This window comes from Leptodactylus fuscus, chromosome 10 (genome assembly GCF_031893055.1).
Source record: "Leptodactylus fuscus isolate aLepFus1 chromosome 10, aLepFus1.hap2, whole genome shotgun sequence".
Lineage (NCBI taxonomy): Eukaryota > Metazoa > Chordata > Amphibia > Anura > Leptodactylidae > Leptodactylus > Leptodactylus fuscus.
In genome coordinates, this window is record NC_134274.1 from 41,181,949 (window position 1) to 41,197,610 (window position 15,662).

At 43.1% G+C, this 15,662-nt stretch overlaps 1 protein-coding gene across 2 annotated transcripts in view; it reads left to right on the top strand.

Moving 5' to 3' along the window:
• CDHR1 (cadherin related family member 1) overlaps positions 1-15,662 on the top strand; it is a 50,349-nt gene that overhangs the window by 11,487 nt on the left and 23,200 nt on the right. For both annotated transcript variants that reach the window (XM_075257838.1, XM_075257837.1), the window contains exons 3-10: positions 44-189; positions 4,949-4,999; positions 6,721-6,810; positions 7,044-7,130; positions 10,983-11,099; positions 13,730-13,873; positions 14,412-14,490; positions 15,550-15,650. In XM_075257838.1, coding sequence (XP_075113939.1) covers positions 44-189; positions 4,949-4,999; positions 6,721-6,810; positions 7,044-7,130; positions 10,983-11,099; positions 13,730-13,873; positions 14,412-14,490; positions 15,550-15,650 — 815 coding nt within the window. The remainder of the gene's footprint in view (positions 1-43; positions 190-4,948; positions 5,000-6,720; positions 6,811-7,043; positions 7,131-10,982; positions 11,100-13,729; positions 13,874-14,411; positions 14,491-15,549; positions 15,651-15,662) is intronic.

Genomic DNA, 15,662 nt, shown 5'->3' on the forward strand with positions numbered 1-15,662 from the left:
ATTTACGATATATGACTTTGTTACCCTTTGTTTTTTTCTATAGGTACCTACATCTACACGTTGAATGGCACTGATCCTGAAGGCTATCCAGTAATTTATGATTTAACCTTTGAACCTGGATCAAAGCGTTATTTTTCCATTGACCCCATCCATGGAAACATCACCGTGATTGAAGAGCTAGACCGGGAGGTAACTTTCTAAGACATAAACATGAATTACAGATAATTAAGATAACAACTTTATTTATAACTCTAATTATAGAACGTTTCTTCATAAGTGAATAATACAAGCAGCACTTTTCTCTCTGTAGGATACGTGCGGATACTGCTCGGAAAATACACGGACCCCATTATAGTCTATGGGGTCCATGTGGCTTCTTAGCAAACCGATAAGTTCCCAAGTGGATTGTGGTTCGAAGTTCATTGAGGTCTATAAGAGAATTTTCTACAAATGCCTTATGCAGGGGGGAGACATCATTCATTAGGCAGTAATGGATGTAATGATGGCTGTTATAGGCTGTTATCTACAGAGGTGTTATCTTCTTCTGTAATACTGTCTGTGATGTAAATGAAGCGATAGCTGCTAAGAGAACCCCTACAGATTAGGAAAGTGTCAGTTTATTGTTAGGTATAGTCTATAGAGCGACAATTGTTTGGATAGATTTTTTAAAATATAGTGACTAGAGATGAGCGAACAGTGTTCGATCGAGTACATGTTCGATTGGACATCACGCAATGTTCGATTCGATTACAAACACCACGTTGCAAATGCACTTAAAGTTCGATTCCCCTCCCACTTTCCCTGGCGCTTTTTCTGCACCAATAACAGCGCAGGGGAGGTGGGGCAGGAACTATGACAACGGAGGCCATGAAAAAACTAGGAAAAAGCCATTGGCTGCCGAGGACATGTGACCTTTGATTCAAATGAACAGGCGGCATCATCTCCGATTCATTTGCAGCTTGCACTTAGTTAGAGACAGACATCTGCTGAGGGCTAGTTAGGTTTTAGATTCTGCTAGGCAGCAATAGCAAAGAAGAAGAACCACAACAGCTCCTTTAAGAGCTACACTAAAGGCAGAAGCTCAAACAAGCTTGGCACAGTGTCTACCCACAATGCTAAAGTGGGATTCATAGCAATTAAGCCAGGCTGTATCTGCGCAACCCAGCTTTCCGCGATGGGGATTATGCTAAGTAGGATACACTGAAATTGTATGCCCATATACCCTATATACGCTTAATCCAGGGTTCAACAGTGTGTTCCCCTCTTCCCCGAAACTAAGGGGTATACACTGAGATTCTCAACCAATATACACTATATACGATTCATCCCGGTTGTCACGGTGTGTACCCACAAAAAACAGTGGGATATACATTCTAATTCTCAGGCTATATCCGCTTCATCCAGGTTGTCGCGGTGTGTACCCCAAAAAAAATCAGTGGGATATACATTCTAATTCTCAGGCTATATACACTTCATCCAGGTTGTCACGGTGTGTACCCACACAAAATCTGTGGGATATACATGCGCAAGCCTTGAACGCGCACATCTCCAAACTCCTGGCCCAGGAGATGTTGGCGTTCCGGCTTGTGAAAACTCCGGCCTTCATGGACCTGATGGCAAGTGCGGCAGCTCGCTATGCCGACCCTAGCCGTCACTACTTCTCCCAGTGTGCCATCCCAGCCTTGCACCAGCACGTGTCACTCAACATCAGGTGGGCCCTAAGTTCCGCGCTTGGCACAAAGGTGCACTTGACCACCGACGCGTGGACAAGTGCATGCGGACAGGGACGCTACATTTCACTGATGGCACACTGGGTGAATGTAGTTGAGGCTGGGACTGGGTCACAAACTGGGCTGGTGTACCTCGTCTCCCCGCCTATCATTCCTGGCAGGGGCTCTGAAACAACACGCTCCTCCTCCTCCGCTGCCGTTAAATTGACTCCAGCTACGAGCTGGAAACATTGCAGCACTGACGTGGGTAGACGTCAGAAGGCCGTGCTGAAGCTCATCAGCTTGGGGGGCAGACAGCACACTGCCTCCGAGGTGAGGGATGCCCTCCTTGATGAGACAGCAATATGGTTTGAGCCGCTGCACCTGGGCCCAGGCATGGTCGTGTCTGATAAGGCAGGAACCTGGTAGCAGCTCTGGAGCTTGCCAACCACCAACACGTTCCATGCCTGGCCCACTTCTTTAACCTAGTGGTTCAATGTGTTTTAAAGACATACGCAAATGTGCACGAGCTACTGGTGAAAGTGCGGCACTTGTGCGCCCACTTTCATAAGTCTACAGTAGCCGCTGCTAGCCTCAAAAAAACTCCAGCAACGCCTACATCTGCCCGAACACCGGCTGTTGTACGACGTCCACACATGCTGGAACTCAACATATCATATGTTGAGCAGAGTGGTTGAGCAGCAGAGACCTTTGATGGAGTACCATCTCCAAAATCCTAGGGTGCCACAAAGTCAGCTCCCTCAGTTTCTTAACCATGAGTGGCTATGGATGGGGGACCTATGTGAAATCCTGCGGGGGTTTGAGGAGACCACCAAGAGGGTCAGCTGTGACGGCGCACTAGTGAGCGTAACAATCCCGCTCTTGTGTGTGATGCAAGAATCACCATCAGGGATTACGCAGATCACACTGAGGAGTCAAGGAGCAGCAGAACTGTCACAGCAGGAGAGTAGTTCCACACACCTGTCCACTTCACAGGGTTTAATGACTGAGGAGGAGGAGGATGAAGACGTGGCAGATGATATGATTGTGACACAGGAGGCTACCGGGGAAGTTCAATGCATCCCATTCTTGCAGCGCGGATGGGGCAAGAGGGAGGAGGAGGAGGAATAGGAGGAATTGGAGAGTGACCTTTCCGGTGGGGGCAGCGAAGTCATCCCAAGTAACACTCTGGCACACATGGCTGACTTCATGTTGGGGTGCTTTACAAGTGACAAGCGCATAGTCAAAGTAATGGAGAGCAACCAATACTGGATATTTTCAATACTTGACCTCCCGTATAAAAATAACATCTCTTCTTTTATTCCGGTAGAGGGAAGGGCCAATCGCATTAATGACTGCCACAAGCAATTGGTGCAGAACATGATGGAAATGTTTCCATCAAGTGTCGTTGGCGACAGAGAGGGGACAGTTCCTCCATGAGGCCCACAAGTGCCGTCCGGTCCACACCCACAAGGGGTACACTGTCTAAGCTCTGGGACACTTTAATGGCACCCCCTCGCCAAACTCCCGCCACTGAGAGGTCTAGTGTCACTAGGCGGGAAAAGTATAGGCGCATGTTGCAGGAATACCTGTTCGACCACAGCCCTATCCTCTCCGATTCTTCTGCGCCCTACGTGTATTGGGTGTCGAAGTTGGACCTGTGGTTTGAACTTGCCCTATACGCCTTGGAGGTGCTGCCGTGTCCTGCCGCCAGCGTGCTATCTGAAAGGGTCTTCAGCGCAGCCGGTGGTATCATCACGGATAAGTGCAGCCGGCTGTCAGCTGAGAGTGCTGACTGGCTCACTTTCATCAAAATGAACAGCCACCAATCATTTTCGTGCCCACCAGTGTCAAGCACCCCAACATGAATTGTCATGTCTGCGCTCGACCTCTACAATTCCTCTTCATATTCCTCCACCATCTGCGTTGCACAATTCTTATCCTTCTAGGCTCAATCCACCCTGATTTCCCCACACTCTGCTGGTTAGAGGCTGAATCCACCCTGATTTCCCCAAACTCTGCTGGTTAGAGGCTGAATCCACCCTTATTTCCCCAAACTCTGCTGGTTAGAGGCTGAATCCACCCTGATTTCAGAAAACTCTGCTGGTTAGAGGCTGAATCCATCCTGATTTCACCAAACTCAGCTGGTTAGAGGCTGAATCCACCCTGATTTCAGAAAACTCTACTGGTTAGAGGCTGAATCCATCCTGATTTCACCAAACTATGCTGGCTAGAGGCTGAATCCACCCTGATTTCCCCAAACTCTGCTGGCTAGAGGCTGAATCCACCCTGATTTCCCCAAACTCTGCTGGTTAGAGGCTGAATCCACCCTTATTTCACCAAACTATGCTGGCTAGAGGCTGAATCCACCCTGATTTCCCCAAACTCTGCTGGTTAGAGGCTGAATCCACCCTGATTTCCCCAAACTCTGCTGGTTAGAGGCTGAATCCACCCTTATTTCACCAAACTATGCTGGCTAGAGGCTGAATCCACCCTGATTTCCCCAAACTCTGCTGGTTAGAGGCTGAATCCATCCTGATTTCACCAAACTCTGCTGGTTAGAGGCTGAATCCACCCTGATTTTCCCAAACTCTGCTGGTTAGAGGCTGAATCCACCCTGATTTTCCCAAACTCTGCTGGTTAGAGGCTGAATCCACCCTGATTTCCCCAAACTCTGCTGGTTAGAGGTTGAATCTATCCTGATTTCCCCAAACTCTGCTGGTTAGAGGTTGAATCCACCCTGATTTTCCCAAACTCTGCTGGTTAGAGGTTGAATCCACCCTGATTTCAGCAAACTCTGCTGGTTAGAGGCTGAATCCACCCTGATTTCACCACAATGAGTATTTATTCCCCATAGACTATAGAGGGGTTCGATATTGGATCGAACAGTTGAGTATTGAGCGGCTACTCGAAACGAACTTCGAACATTTCACTGTTCGCTTTTCTTTAATAGTGACATGAAAAATATAAAAAAAATGTATACTTTAACAAAATCTGTTTTTCAAATAAGTAATTCTCATATGACACATTCGCTTTGAACATCCAAGGCTGGGGGCTTTTGAGTTTGGTATTTTTTCTTGCTCTTGTAATAAAGTTGTTATTGCAATTTTTTGTTACTATTGACAGAATAAAAGGATAATTTTTGTCTTACCTAGGTATTTCTTCATTATTAAAGTTGATGTAGAGTATAGTGTATATGGTGTATCCGAAATTTTCATATCTTTTTTTGCTACTTACAGAAACAGGATGAGATCGAGGCAATTGTCAGCATTTCAGATGGAATAAACAAGGTAAGTCTAAAGGCTTAGGCCGGTTTTGGATAAGTGTATTACGAGCACATGTCTTAGAGACAAATGGTACTGTGTTTGTACCAAACTGAATGGGGGTAGATTTACTGACGGCGGGTTCACACCTGTGCCCGATCTCCGCTTTGTGGGTTTCTGTCTTTTGCCTGAGAAACCCTGACAGAAGACAGAAACCCGGCAGTCAATATCCGCTCATGAGCGTCTTCTGGTCTCCACAGTTTTTTTTAACCGGACACAAAGTCCTGCATGTCCGACTTTGTGTCCAGTTGAGAAAAAAACGGTTTTGCCGTGGAGACCAGAAGACTCTCACGGGCGGACACTTTGCAAACCCATTCAAATCAATGGGTTTGAAAAGTGACTGCCGGTTTCTGTCTCCTGTCCAGTTTCTTGAGCAGGAGACAGAATCCTACAAAGCAGAGACCGGGCGCATGTGTGAACCCGCCCTTACCAATAAAAAGACTGCCAGGCTGAACTGCCTGTTCTGTTTATGATCCCAATGACTTCTCTTCATGACCCAGGAACAAGGAAGCCAACCACTGCATGCAGCAGCCATGTATTGACCTTACTTATGCAAAAATTAAAAAAAATCCAACACTTAGTAGATGTAAGAGTGCATAATGCTGCCTTATAAATAAATCAAGAAAAATTCACTGAGACGATCAAGCTGCTTTGTTTTGCTGTGGTTTTTTTTTTTTTTTTTGGCCAAACCCAAGAGTGCTTACAAAAGAAATGGGCTCAAAAAAGCTAACCAAAATCTACAAAAAAAAGGAGCATAACATAGGGCCTTAGCCTTAAAGCGACAAGTCTTTGTTCCCCCTTACCGTGGGCAGTACAGCTTAATGACTGACAGCTACTTCTCTATGCACACTCAAATGGTGAACTCTGTTCAATGACAAGAAGATTAAATGGAAAAAAATATTAATTATTTTTTAATTTAGATTGTGAGCCCCATATAGGAATCACAATGTACTTTTTTTTTTTCTATCAGTATGTCTTTGTAGAATGGGAGGAAATCCACGCAAACACGGGTAGAACATACAAACTCCTTGCAGATGTTGTTCCGGGTGGGATCCAAACCCAGGACTCCAACGCTGCAAGGCTGCAGTGCTAACCACTGAGCCATCGTGTTGCTATAATGAATCTATTCCCCATAGTTATGTATAGCAACCTAATCAGCCCCGCCTGCTCTATATCATACTGCATACAGATAATAAAATGTGGGTTCCTTTAAGGACTTGCTTAGCTCTGATCACAGAAGGTGCTCACACTGCTATTTTTAGAGTGTGATCAATTTGCATGCATGCGCTGTTAACCATTGAATTCCCTGATAGCTCCTATTAGCTAAATGGTAAAATATATTTGGGCTATAGAGGTTAATATGAGAGCAACTTGTCTCTATAACATGTTCTTCTTACATAGAGCAGCATATTCAGGTGGTAGATACCTGTAGTCCATCAACAAATGCTTATGCAGTGCTTGAAGATAAAAATAACATCTCAGAGCATTGACATTATGTAATACTTCATTTTTATGAACTTATTGCAGCTATATAAGTTAATATGAGAGCAACCTGTCCTTATAACATGTTGCTCTTACATAGGGTAGCATATTCAGGTAGTAGATACCTGTAGTCCCCCAACAAATGCTTATGCATTTCTCAGAGCCTTGACATTATGTAATGTTTCATTTTTATGAACTTATTGCAGGTATCGGAAAGGGTCCGAATTCTGGTAACAGACGCCAATGATGAGAGCCCAGAGTTCCTGAATACACCTTATATTGTGCATGTTCTGGAGGTACGGTTACATAATATCCATAGTTTTCTTGGTGGGATTTAGCTAAGGGTTATCATTATAAGTCCACTCTATTGATGACCTTGTCTACAATGGCACCCATACGTCAACAGTAAATAGGTAAGGGAAGGGGGCTTGAAACATGGCAGAAATACACAAAGTCAAAAATAAGGGCATTTGTAGGATTTTGTTCCCAGGCTAATTCCATCGCATGTAATGTGTTTTGTGTTTTCTAGGACACTCCTTCTGAAAGCAGCATTTTCCAGGTAGAGGCAGTAGACAAAGACAAAGGTTCTGGCGGAAGTATTACATATTTAGTACAGGTACATTTTTTGTGAGATTGTGACGTATAGTTTGTCTTTGTTTATTATGTAATTTAATATTTTATTTATGAACTACTTCATTAACTATAAAAATCGGTTGTTGCCTTGTTTCCAACAATTTCAGAAGTCATAGTGGGTATATATTGTACATACTAACAGGAATACTTATTTCTCCTTCTCACACATAGTAGACTCCAAGATAATATTGTATTGTTAAGCACTTGAGAGAAGGAGCAAAATTCTTTGTAAATGGAGAATTCCAGGGGAGTCTGTCAGCACAAATGATGGAAATAAGCTTAACACAGTACCTTGTAGGGCTTGTGACACTGTTTCCAAATCTGCCTTTGTTATTTTGGAATGTAGCTCCATTTCTGAGATATTTGTTGCAAATGATCGAAGAAGGGCTTTAGGATGGTGGAATCTGCAATTTGGGTTTCTATCTGTACTGAAGATTACCACTCCTAACTCCTTCCAAAGTCCGCCCCCCCATAGGATGAATGACAACCTACTCATACTCTACGGTAAGTGCAGTAAAGTGTGTACTGCGCATTGACGCTTGCGGACTGGAATAACAAAGGCAGATTTAACAACAAACCCTACAACGTGCTGTGTTTAGCTCAAAACCCTTTTTTTGCTGACAGACTCCCTTTAAGGGTAAGCTCAGATGGAGTTTTTTGGTCCGGAACATGTGGCGGAGGCCGCCTCAGGTTCCGGACTAAAAAGCCACGACTGAATGCCAGTGCACTGCAGCGGCATCCAGTTGCACACTCAGCTCCAGATTAGGCCCAATGAAGTGGGGTGTGAAATGGAGTGTCTTTAGGCCAAATCGTGAGGCGAAACGGCCTGAAGAATGAGCATCCCGCTTCTTTTTTCTGGGAGACGGAAGAAACGGCTCCCGAAAAAAGACCTGAGCGGCTCCCAATGGTAGCTGTCTTTTTGGTCAGGATTTTGAGGCGGTTACGGCCTCAAACTCCTGACCAAAAATCTCTGTGTGAACTTACCCTAAGCCGGCCATACATAGCTGGTAGATTTAGATGACCTGTTCCTACGATTATTGAGATAGATCACCTGGTATCTCCACCGATCAGCTGAGTCACTCAATTGCTGCAGTAGCAACGAATGGTAGATTTCCAATGATAAAGGGTTGGTCCAGTTTATCACTGATATGATATTGATGGCCTACCTAAAGATAAGTCATCTGTATCTGTTCTTGGACAACATGGATGTACACTGTATACATTGCTACTGTTGAGCTCTGCATTCCACTTTACCTGTGTCTCTCGATGGAGCTGACTATGTGTTGACAATCCAATAATTCAGCCTTGATAGGGGGACATGAAGCCCCGGGGCTTTATCAGCTGATATTTTACAGGTTCCTTTTCTTTGCACCTAATGTAATTTTGAACTATAGCTGCGTCTCGTGTCACCAAGTCTACAACACCTGTTCTGAAAATAAAATGTATTACTGTGAATAAAACAACACCTTCTATAGGGACGCCATAATTCCAGTATCTTGTAACCCTACTAGATTGCTGAAATGAAAAATCCTTTAAGCTGTAGTAAGCCGTTGTATAGTCTAAATGTTTAGTACCTTGGTTTATCCTAACAACATTGTTTCTGGGGTTTTTTGTATTAATATCAGATATAAATCACGTAATTTTTGGCTGTTTTGGGAACAATGTATTCCAATGTATTTCAAAGTATGTGGGATTATTTTGTATTTCATACAAGTCTGAATTGGAGGCATTCTGTATTTTATGGTACATAAAGCAGTGGGCATTAATGTTCCTCTATATACTTTAGAACACTTTAAGGTCCCGTTACATTATTCCATCACTCGGGTTTCCAATTAAACATATTCATGAACATTTACATAGGAATTCAATGGGGGAAATTCATCAATTTCTCTATATCAGTTTTCTGGCTTAGTTGGATGATATTGTAGTGCACATTTGGTGCAATGCTCTTTTGTGGCTAAGGTGTGCCACAAGCCCCAATCCATGCCTCGCTAGCCACATTGTGTGTAGGGTGACAGGAGTTATCATAGAAACCTACAGCAGTTCCTAACTGGTAGAGATTTTCATCCTATTGCAGGGACTTTGCGGAGCCTTCAATCCAACCCATTGTGACGTGGATATCGTGTCATTTTAAAGGGGCTCTATCATTGGGAAAATTCAGTTTTAACTAAGCACATCCTTGCATAGGCCGTAGAAAGGCTATTCCATGCCTACCTTTTGTATGCTAATCGTCTCAGTAGTTTTTGAATGAGCCCGTTTTTATACATATGCTAATTAGCCTCCAGCGAACACTGGAAGTCTCAGCGAGCACTCCTCTCTCTCCTGTGTGTACAGCACAGGCTACTGCTCTCATAGACAGCACAGAGACGAGTGCTCGCTGAAAACTTCCTGTGCTCTCTGGAGACTAATTAGCATATGAATAAAAGCGGTCTCATTCAAAAACTACTGAGGCGATTTACATACAAAAGGCACATGTGAAATAGCCTTTCTAAAGGTTATGCAAGTATGTGCTTAGCTAAAAATGACTTTTCCCAATGATAAAGCGCTTTTAACTACATGATGCACTGAGCAAGTGGCGCACACCCTCAATAACATAGGTTGGTGTTGTGCTAAGCCCCACCCCTTAAGGACCTGGTAAAGCAGGATGGACCCTTCTCACTGACTGTCGGGGAGTGTACATGAGCTCTGGAGCATAAGAAATACACCAGAGCTATGACAATGACTGTATCTCTGGTTATGCTGAGCCTGATTTCTAAATTACATATTCCCTGATGAGCCCAGCTAGGAGGAAATGCATTGGGAAGAGAAATAGACATCAATCTTGTCCTTTTCAAGGCCAGGGACAGGTTCCTGTATAGAGATAGAACAGTTGTCCTTTTTAAGACAGCTAGGGCTGGTTCAATATACTGCTAGTGTTCTATGGTGGAGGGACTGATGCCCCAACACCTTTGAAGGACACCACAGCTGCCATCTTTAGACCTAGAGAGGTTTATAGAACTGTATAGGCCCGCTGTTTTAGCTTGTTTTTAGGGTTGAGTCAATCTTGAGTTTTCAGGATCGATTTTAAAAACCAATTTCTGATCATTTTCCAGCCGATTGTGAAATTTGCTCAATCGCCGATCAGGATCCGATCTTTCCTGATCGCTCTACCCTAGTCAATGCTTCTCTATGGAGAAGTCACTTTTAAGGTTGAGCCGATCTTGAGATTTCAGAATCCAATTTCCGATCATTTTCCAGCCCATCACAATCGTGAAATTTGCTCGATCGCTGATCAGGATCTGAGCTTTTCTGATCCCAATTGCTCAACCCTACTTGTTTTATAACAGTGACAGCCACCATTAGAAGCACTGCTCAGATAAGGAGTGTTTATCTGTGCTCTTCCCTGTGTTTTTTGGTTTCTTTTCTGATCCTGATCCTCAACCCTAGTCAATGCTTCTCTATGGGAAAAGTTACTTGAGGATTGAGCCGATCTTGAAATAATCTCCAACTTCGATCCCACTGGAAAAGATCAGGTCGGAATTCCGATCGCGATCGTGAAATTTACTCGATCTCCGATCAGAATCCAATCTTTTCCGATCCCGATCGCTCAACCCTAGTTGCAGCCTATTTTTAGTTTTTATGTATTTTTTTCAAATTTTTAGTTTTTTTTTTCCTTGGACCGTAGAACTGCCAGTTAGTTAAGCAGCTTGTAGCAAGGGAGATTAGAACTTCTTACTTGTACTTACTGTAGATGAAGCAGTGAGCTATGTCGAGCTATTTTCAGCCACGTGTCCCGAGCAAATACAACACTCTATTTAAAGATCATTTACGACATCTATAACACCTTTATTTTCAGGACTCCCATAGCTCTAAATTCACAGTTGATCGTCATAGCGGTGTTCTTCGTATCAAACCCGGGGTGTCATTGGACTTTGAAAAATCGAGAACACATTTTGTCACAGTCCTAGCCAAGGTGCGTACTTAATTTTATTAACACATTTGTAATTCATTTATTAGAAGGGTTTTCCCATATTAACAAGTTATCTCTTGATAGGATGAGAACAACTTGCAGATCTGTGGGTGTCCGACCTATGAGACAACCAAATATAAGGAGGATGGGGGAGTTTTGTTCCCCCGTTTTGTATAGAGCGATGGTTAGCATGGATGTGCACTGCTCCATTAATTTCAATGGAAGTGCAGAATTTGGCTTTCTCCTGCACTACCATTAAAATGAATAGGGCGGTAAGTGTCCGTCCTGACCACTGCTCCATTCACATGGTGGGACACAACTCTGTACAGATTATGTTGTGCTGTATTGGCAGACAACTACCACTGCCAACCATTGGTTTCAGTGTTCAATTGCCCCAATACTGTCGGCTTTCTAGAGGTATATAAAACTACACGTGCCCAAGTGGTGAAAGGTCCTCTTTAAGTACTTTTATATGTGTTCTAGGGAAACGGGGTGATTTGAACATTTTATTTTTTTATATTATGTTTACATTTTTTTTATGCATTTATTAGACCCCCTAGGAGTCTTGAACCCCAGCCGGTCTGATCACTAATGCAATGCATTACAATGCTAATGCATTGCAAAATAACTGCATTTCTATTGCAGGTTACATAGAGTAGCCTGCAATAGAAATAAAGTACAGGCCAGCCTGGGAGCCCTCACTAGGCTCCCAGCTGTCGTGCCAACGTGATGCCGTCCCCGGAGATTCCTCCGGCTGCCAGCTATCAATGGCAAAATGGCGCCGCCGGTAAAATTGCACCTCGGTCAGCTTTGACTGAAGCGCCAGAAGGGTTAATGTGGACATTAGCGCTGGGTATCTGCTGTTTAAAACAGCAAATACCCGGCGGCCATGCTGGCCGCCTGACTCCGAGCGGCCGCCATACTTAAACACCCGGCATTTGCCGTACTCGTACGACGTATATCAGGAAGGGGTTAAAAGGGACAGAATAAGTAGGAATGTGCCCAAAAAATTTACTACAGTATACTCCAGAAATTGGCCTAATTACAGTATATATCTACTAGCATAGAGTTGATGTTCTGGCACATGGACAGCTGAAAACGTGTTACTAATTTTGTTATCATAATTATTATTCATTTATTAATAAAATTGTTGCATTCTACTTCAGCGTGCTGCGAAGTAAGTCTAGTGAGAGAGCTAATTCTGTCTCCCCATAGAATTTCTAGTCTGATATGATGACAAAGGTCAAACAGGGGTCCTTTCAATAATAAAATGGGGTAAATGTGTTAAAATAATACTTACACCTAAAGTGAGCATTAGAATGTAAAGTATTAACAGCATGTGACTTCACGTACCTGTCACAAGATGCGATTCCGCAGATACTACGCCACTTGACGCACTTCTCACCTCCCTTCCTCTGCACCCACAGCTAATCTTTCCACGACTGACTGTCTGCAATAAGAAAAACACAATAATCGAAGACGTATAAACAAGCTTCAGAGATTTACTGTAAATTGTATTGCCCCTACCCCATGTGACATGTGCATTGACCTTGTGTGTTAAATGATGTGCATTAGGAGGTGGTAATATCACAGAAAGAAAGACCAAAATGAATGTACTGTGAAAGGAGGGAATAACTGGGAGCTCGGAAACATCTCCGAGTGTGAATTCTAGTTAAAGGGATCCTATCATACAAAGGTTTTTTTTTTTTTTTTACGGAGTAACATGTCGGAATAGCCTTTTCTTAAGGCTATTCTTCTCCTACCCTTCGTTGTGTACTCCGCGCCGCCGTTCCATAGGAATCCTGTTTTTTAACAGTATGCAAATGAGTTCTCTCACAGCACTGGGGGCGGGCCCCAGCACTCAAACAGCACTGGGGGCGTCCCCAATGCTGTGAGAGAACTGTTTCCAGCGCCGCCTCCATCTTCATCAGCAACGTCCTCTTCAACTGGTGCAGGTTTCAGACTTCTAGGCCTCAGGCAGAGCAGACTGCTCATGCCCACAGGGCACAAGAAAATGGCCGCTTACACAGTATTGTTTTCTCATTTTCTCATGGTCTGTGGGCATGCGCAGTCTGCTCAGCCTGAGGCCTAGAAGTCTGAAACCTTCACCGGAAGAAGAGGATGAAGAGGACGCTGCTGATGAAGATTGAGGCGGCGCTGGAGAGAGTTCTCTTGTAGCATTGGGGTCACCCCCATTGCTGTTTGAGCGCTCGGGCCCGCCCCCAGTGCTGCAAGAGAACTTATTTTCAAACTGTTAAAAACCGGGATTCCTACGGAACGGCGGCACAGAGAAGACAACGAAAGGTAGGAGAAGAATAGCCTTTCTTAAGGCTATTTCGACATGTTACTCAGAAAAAAATGTGTTTGAAAGATAAGATCCCTTTAAGTCTGGAAGGGGCTGTGAGGATAAGGATATTGAATTATGGATATTCTGCTTTCATTTCTATTCAAGGATATGTGGGGTTAAGCGCAGTGAATATTCGATGCGTTGAACCCATTGGTGTTCGGTCGCTTACACGCATTCCTATGGGAGCCAGGTATTCGGTCGAATACTACTCGCTCATCTCTATTATTTACTAATAATTAAAATGACCCGTCTGTATGTGCCATGTTCTTTGTACTGTCTCTTAAAGGATGGTGGTGGCAAACTACGTGGCAAGTACCAAGTATTCACATCGACTACAACAGTGACCATTCATGTTGAAGACATACAAGACTCGCCGCCAGTGTTTGTCGGAACGCCATACTATGGGTATGTCTATGAGGACACCATACTGGTAAGAGTTCTTATATTTTCCCCTAGTTTTGAGCACTATTAGTTTTATAAAAACATTTTTTTTAGATCGGCTTGGGTTTGGGAATGGCCACATGTATGTAGATGCAGATATGCTAAAGTTTTCTTTGTAAATTTATAGGTGGAAAGTCTCATTTGTATTGCAGTATTGAATTGCAGTATTAGCAGCATTGTCATACTGAGAAAAAATTGACTTTATATGAAGGTATTTCCATAGGTATAATTGACATACTGCAATTTGCAAAAACACAACAGTTTTTGAAATTGTTGCATGACTGCTGTGGATATTTTTCTGCAATGTGTGGATGGGATTAGCCAGAATCCCATCCACTTTGCAAGTACTGTCAAACTATGCTATTACTCCGTGTGAATGCACCTTAAAGGTATTTAACACTTCAGGGGTTTGAGACATGAAAGGTCATTTGTAACTAGACCATCAAGTTCATAAAGGTTATTAAATAAGTAGTCGAAACAATTCTGATTTTGATACTTAATAATTATTTATTATTTTATTTTACTAGGGATCCGAAATACTTACTGTGATTGCTTTTGATGGAGACCGAGGAAAGCCCAACACTATAAAGTATTCACTTTTGGATGGTAAGAAGAAGCTGATAGGCTAGCATACTAGACTAATGTATTGATGTTCTTTAGTGATGAGCGAGTAGTATTCGATCAAATACCTCGCCGGCATAGGAATGCGTGTAATCGGCCGAACACCAATATTCGATGCGTTTAACCCCCCTTGGTGTTCGCCACTTACACGCATTCCTATGTCGGCGAGGTATTCGATCGAATACTACTTGCTCATCATTAATGTTCTGCTGGCTGGTATCCATCAGGAGCTCTTGATGGGCTTGTGATGACAAGTTCCAGCCAGAGAGTGCAGGGATGTCTGGTATAACCTCTGTGATTCTCTCTAGGTAATAGACATGTGGTGCACGCTGCGTTGGAGCACATTTTCTTTAGATAATGCAGAAACAGAAAATTGATATATTTTAGAAATACTCTAATACAGTACTGGTGGTTTAGTCTGCTGACAAATGAACAAGTGCTTGTTTTTCTGCTGACTGCATAGTCTATGCTATTGTTGATCGACTTGCTATACCGTTGATCAGCGCTCACTACAGGCAGGAAATTTGTCTTTGTAAAGATATCCTATGAATATATTCACACAGCCTCTTATAAAATTGCTTTTTTCATTCTTCTTTTGCATCCGGGGGGAGCCGGTTTTACAGATCCCTGATAAACTTGAATCTACTCAAGTATAAAATAGGACAATAGTTTGATTTGTTGAAAACAGCCATTGTGTAAATAAATGTTCTCGCAAAGCCTCAGTCCTACCATTGAATCGACTGTTATAGGAAAAATTGGGACCAAATTCTGAGGCAAAACAGAGAAGACACTACAACGAAATACTTTTACAAATTATTTCACAGATGCATTTGATGAGGTTTCTTGGGGTGGCCATTTTGGCAGGAATATTAGTTGGTATCCATTAGTTTCTTAACCTTTGTTCTATCACTCTCACTAGATAAGCAGTGACAACCAATATGGCGGCACTTCCATTTGCAATAATTGGTTGCCGTATGAAAACTAAAAAAGTAGGAATATCTTTCCAGCTAAAAAATATTGAATCATTTTTATGGTTGTTGACAGGTGCTGATGGAGCTTTTGATATAAACAATGTAACGGGAGCCGTCACTGTCATTAAAAATCCAAATGAACTGAAGAAAGAGGTGTATGAGTTGAAGATCCAGGTATGGTGTTTT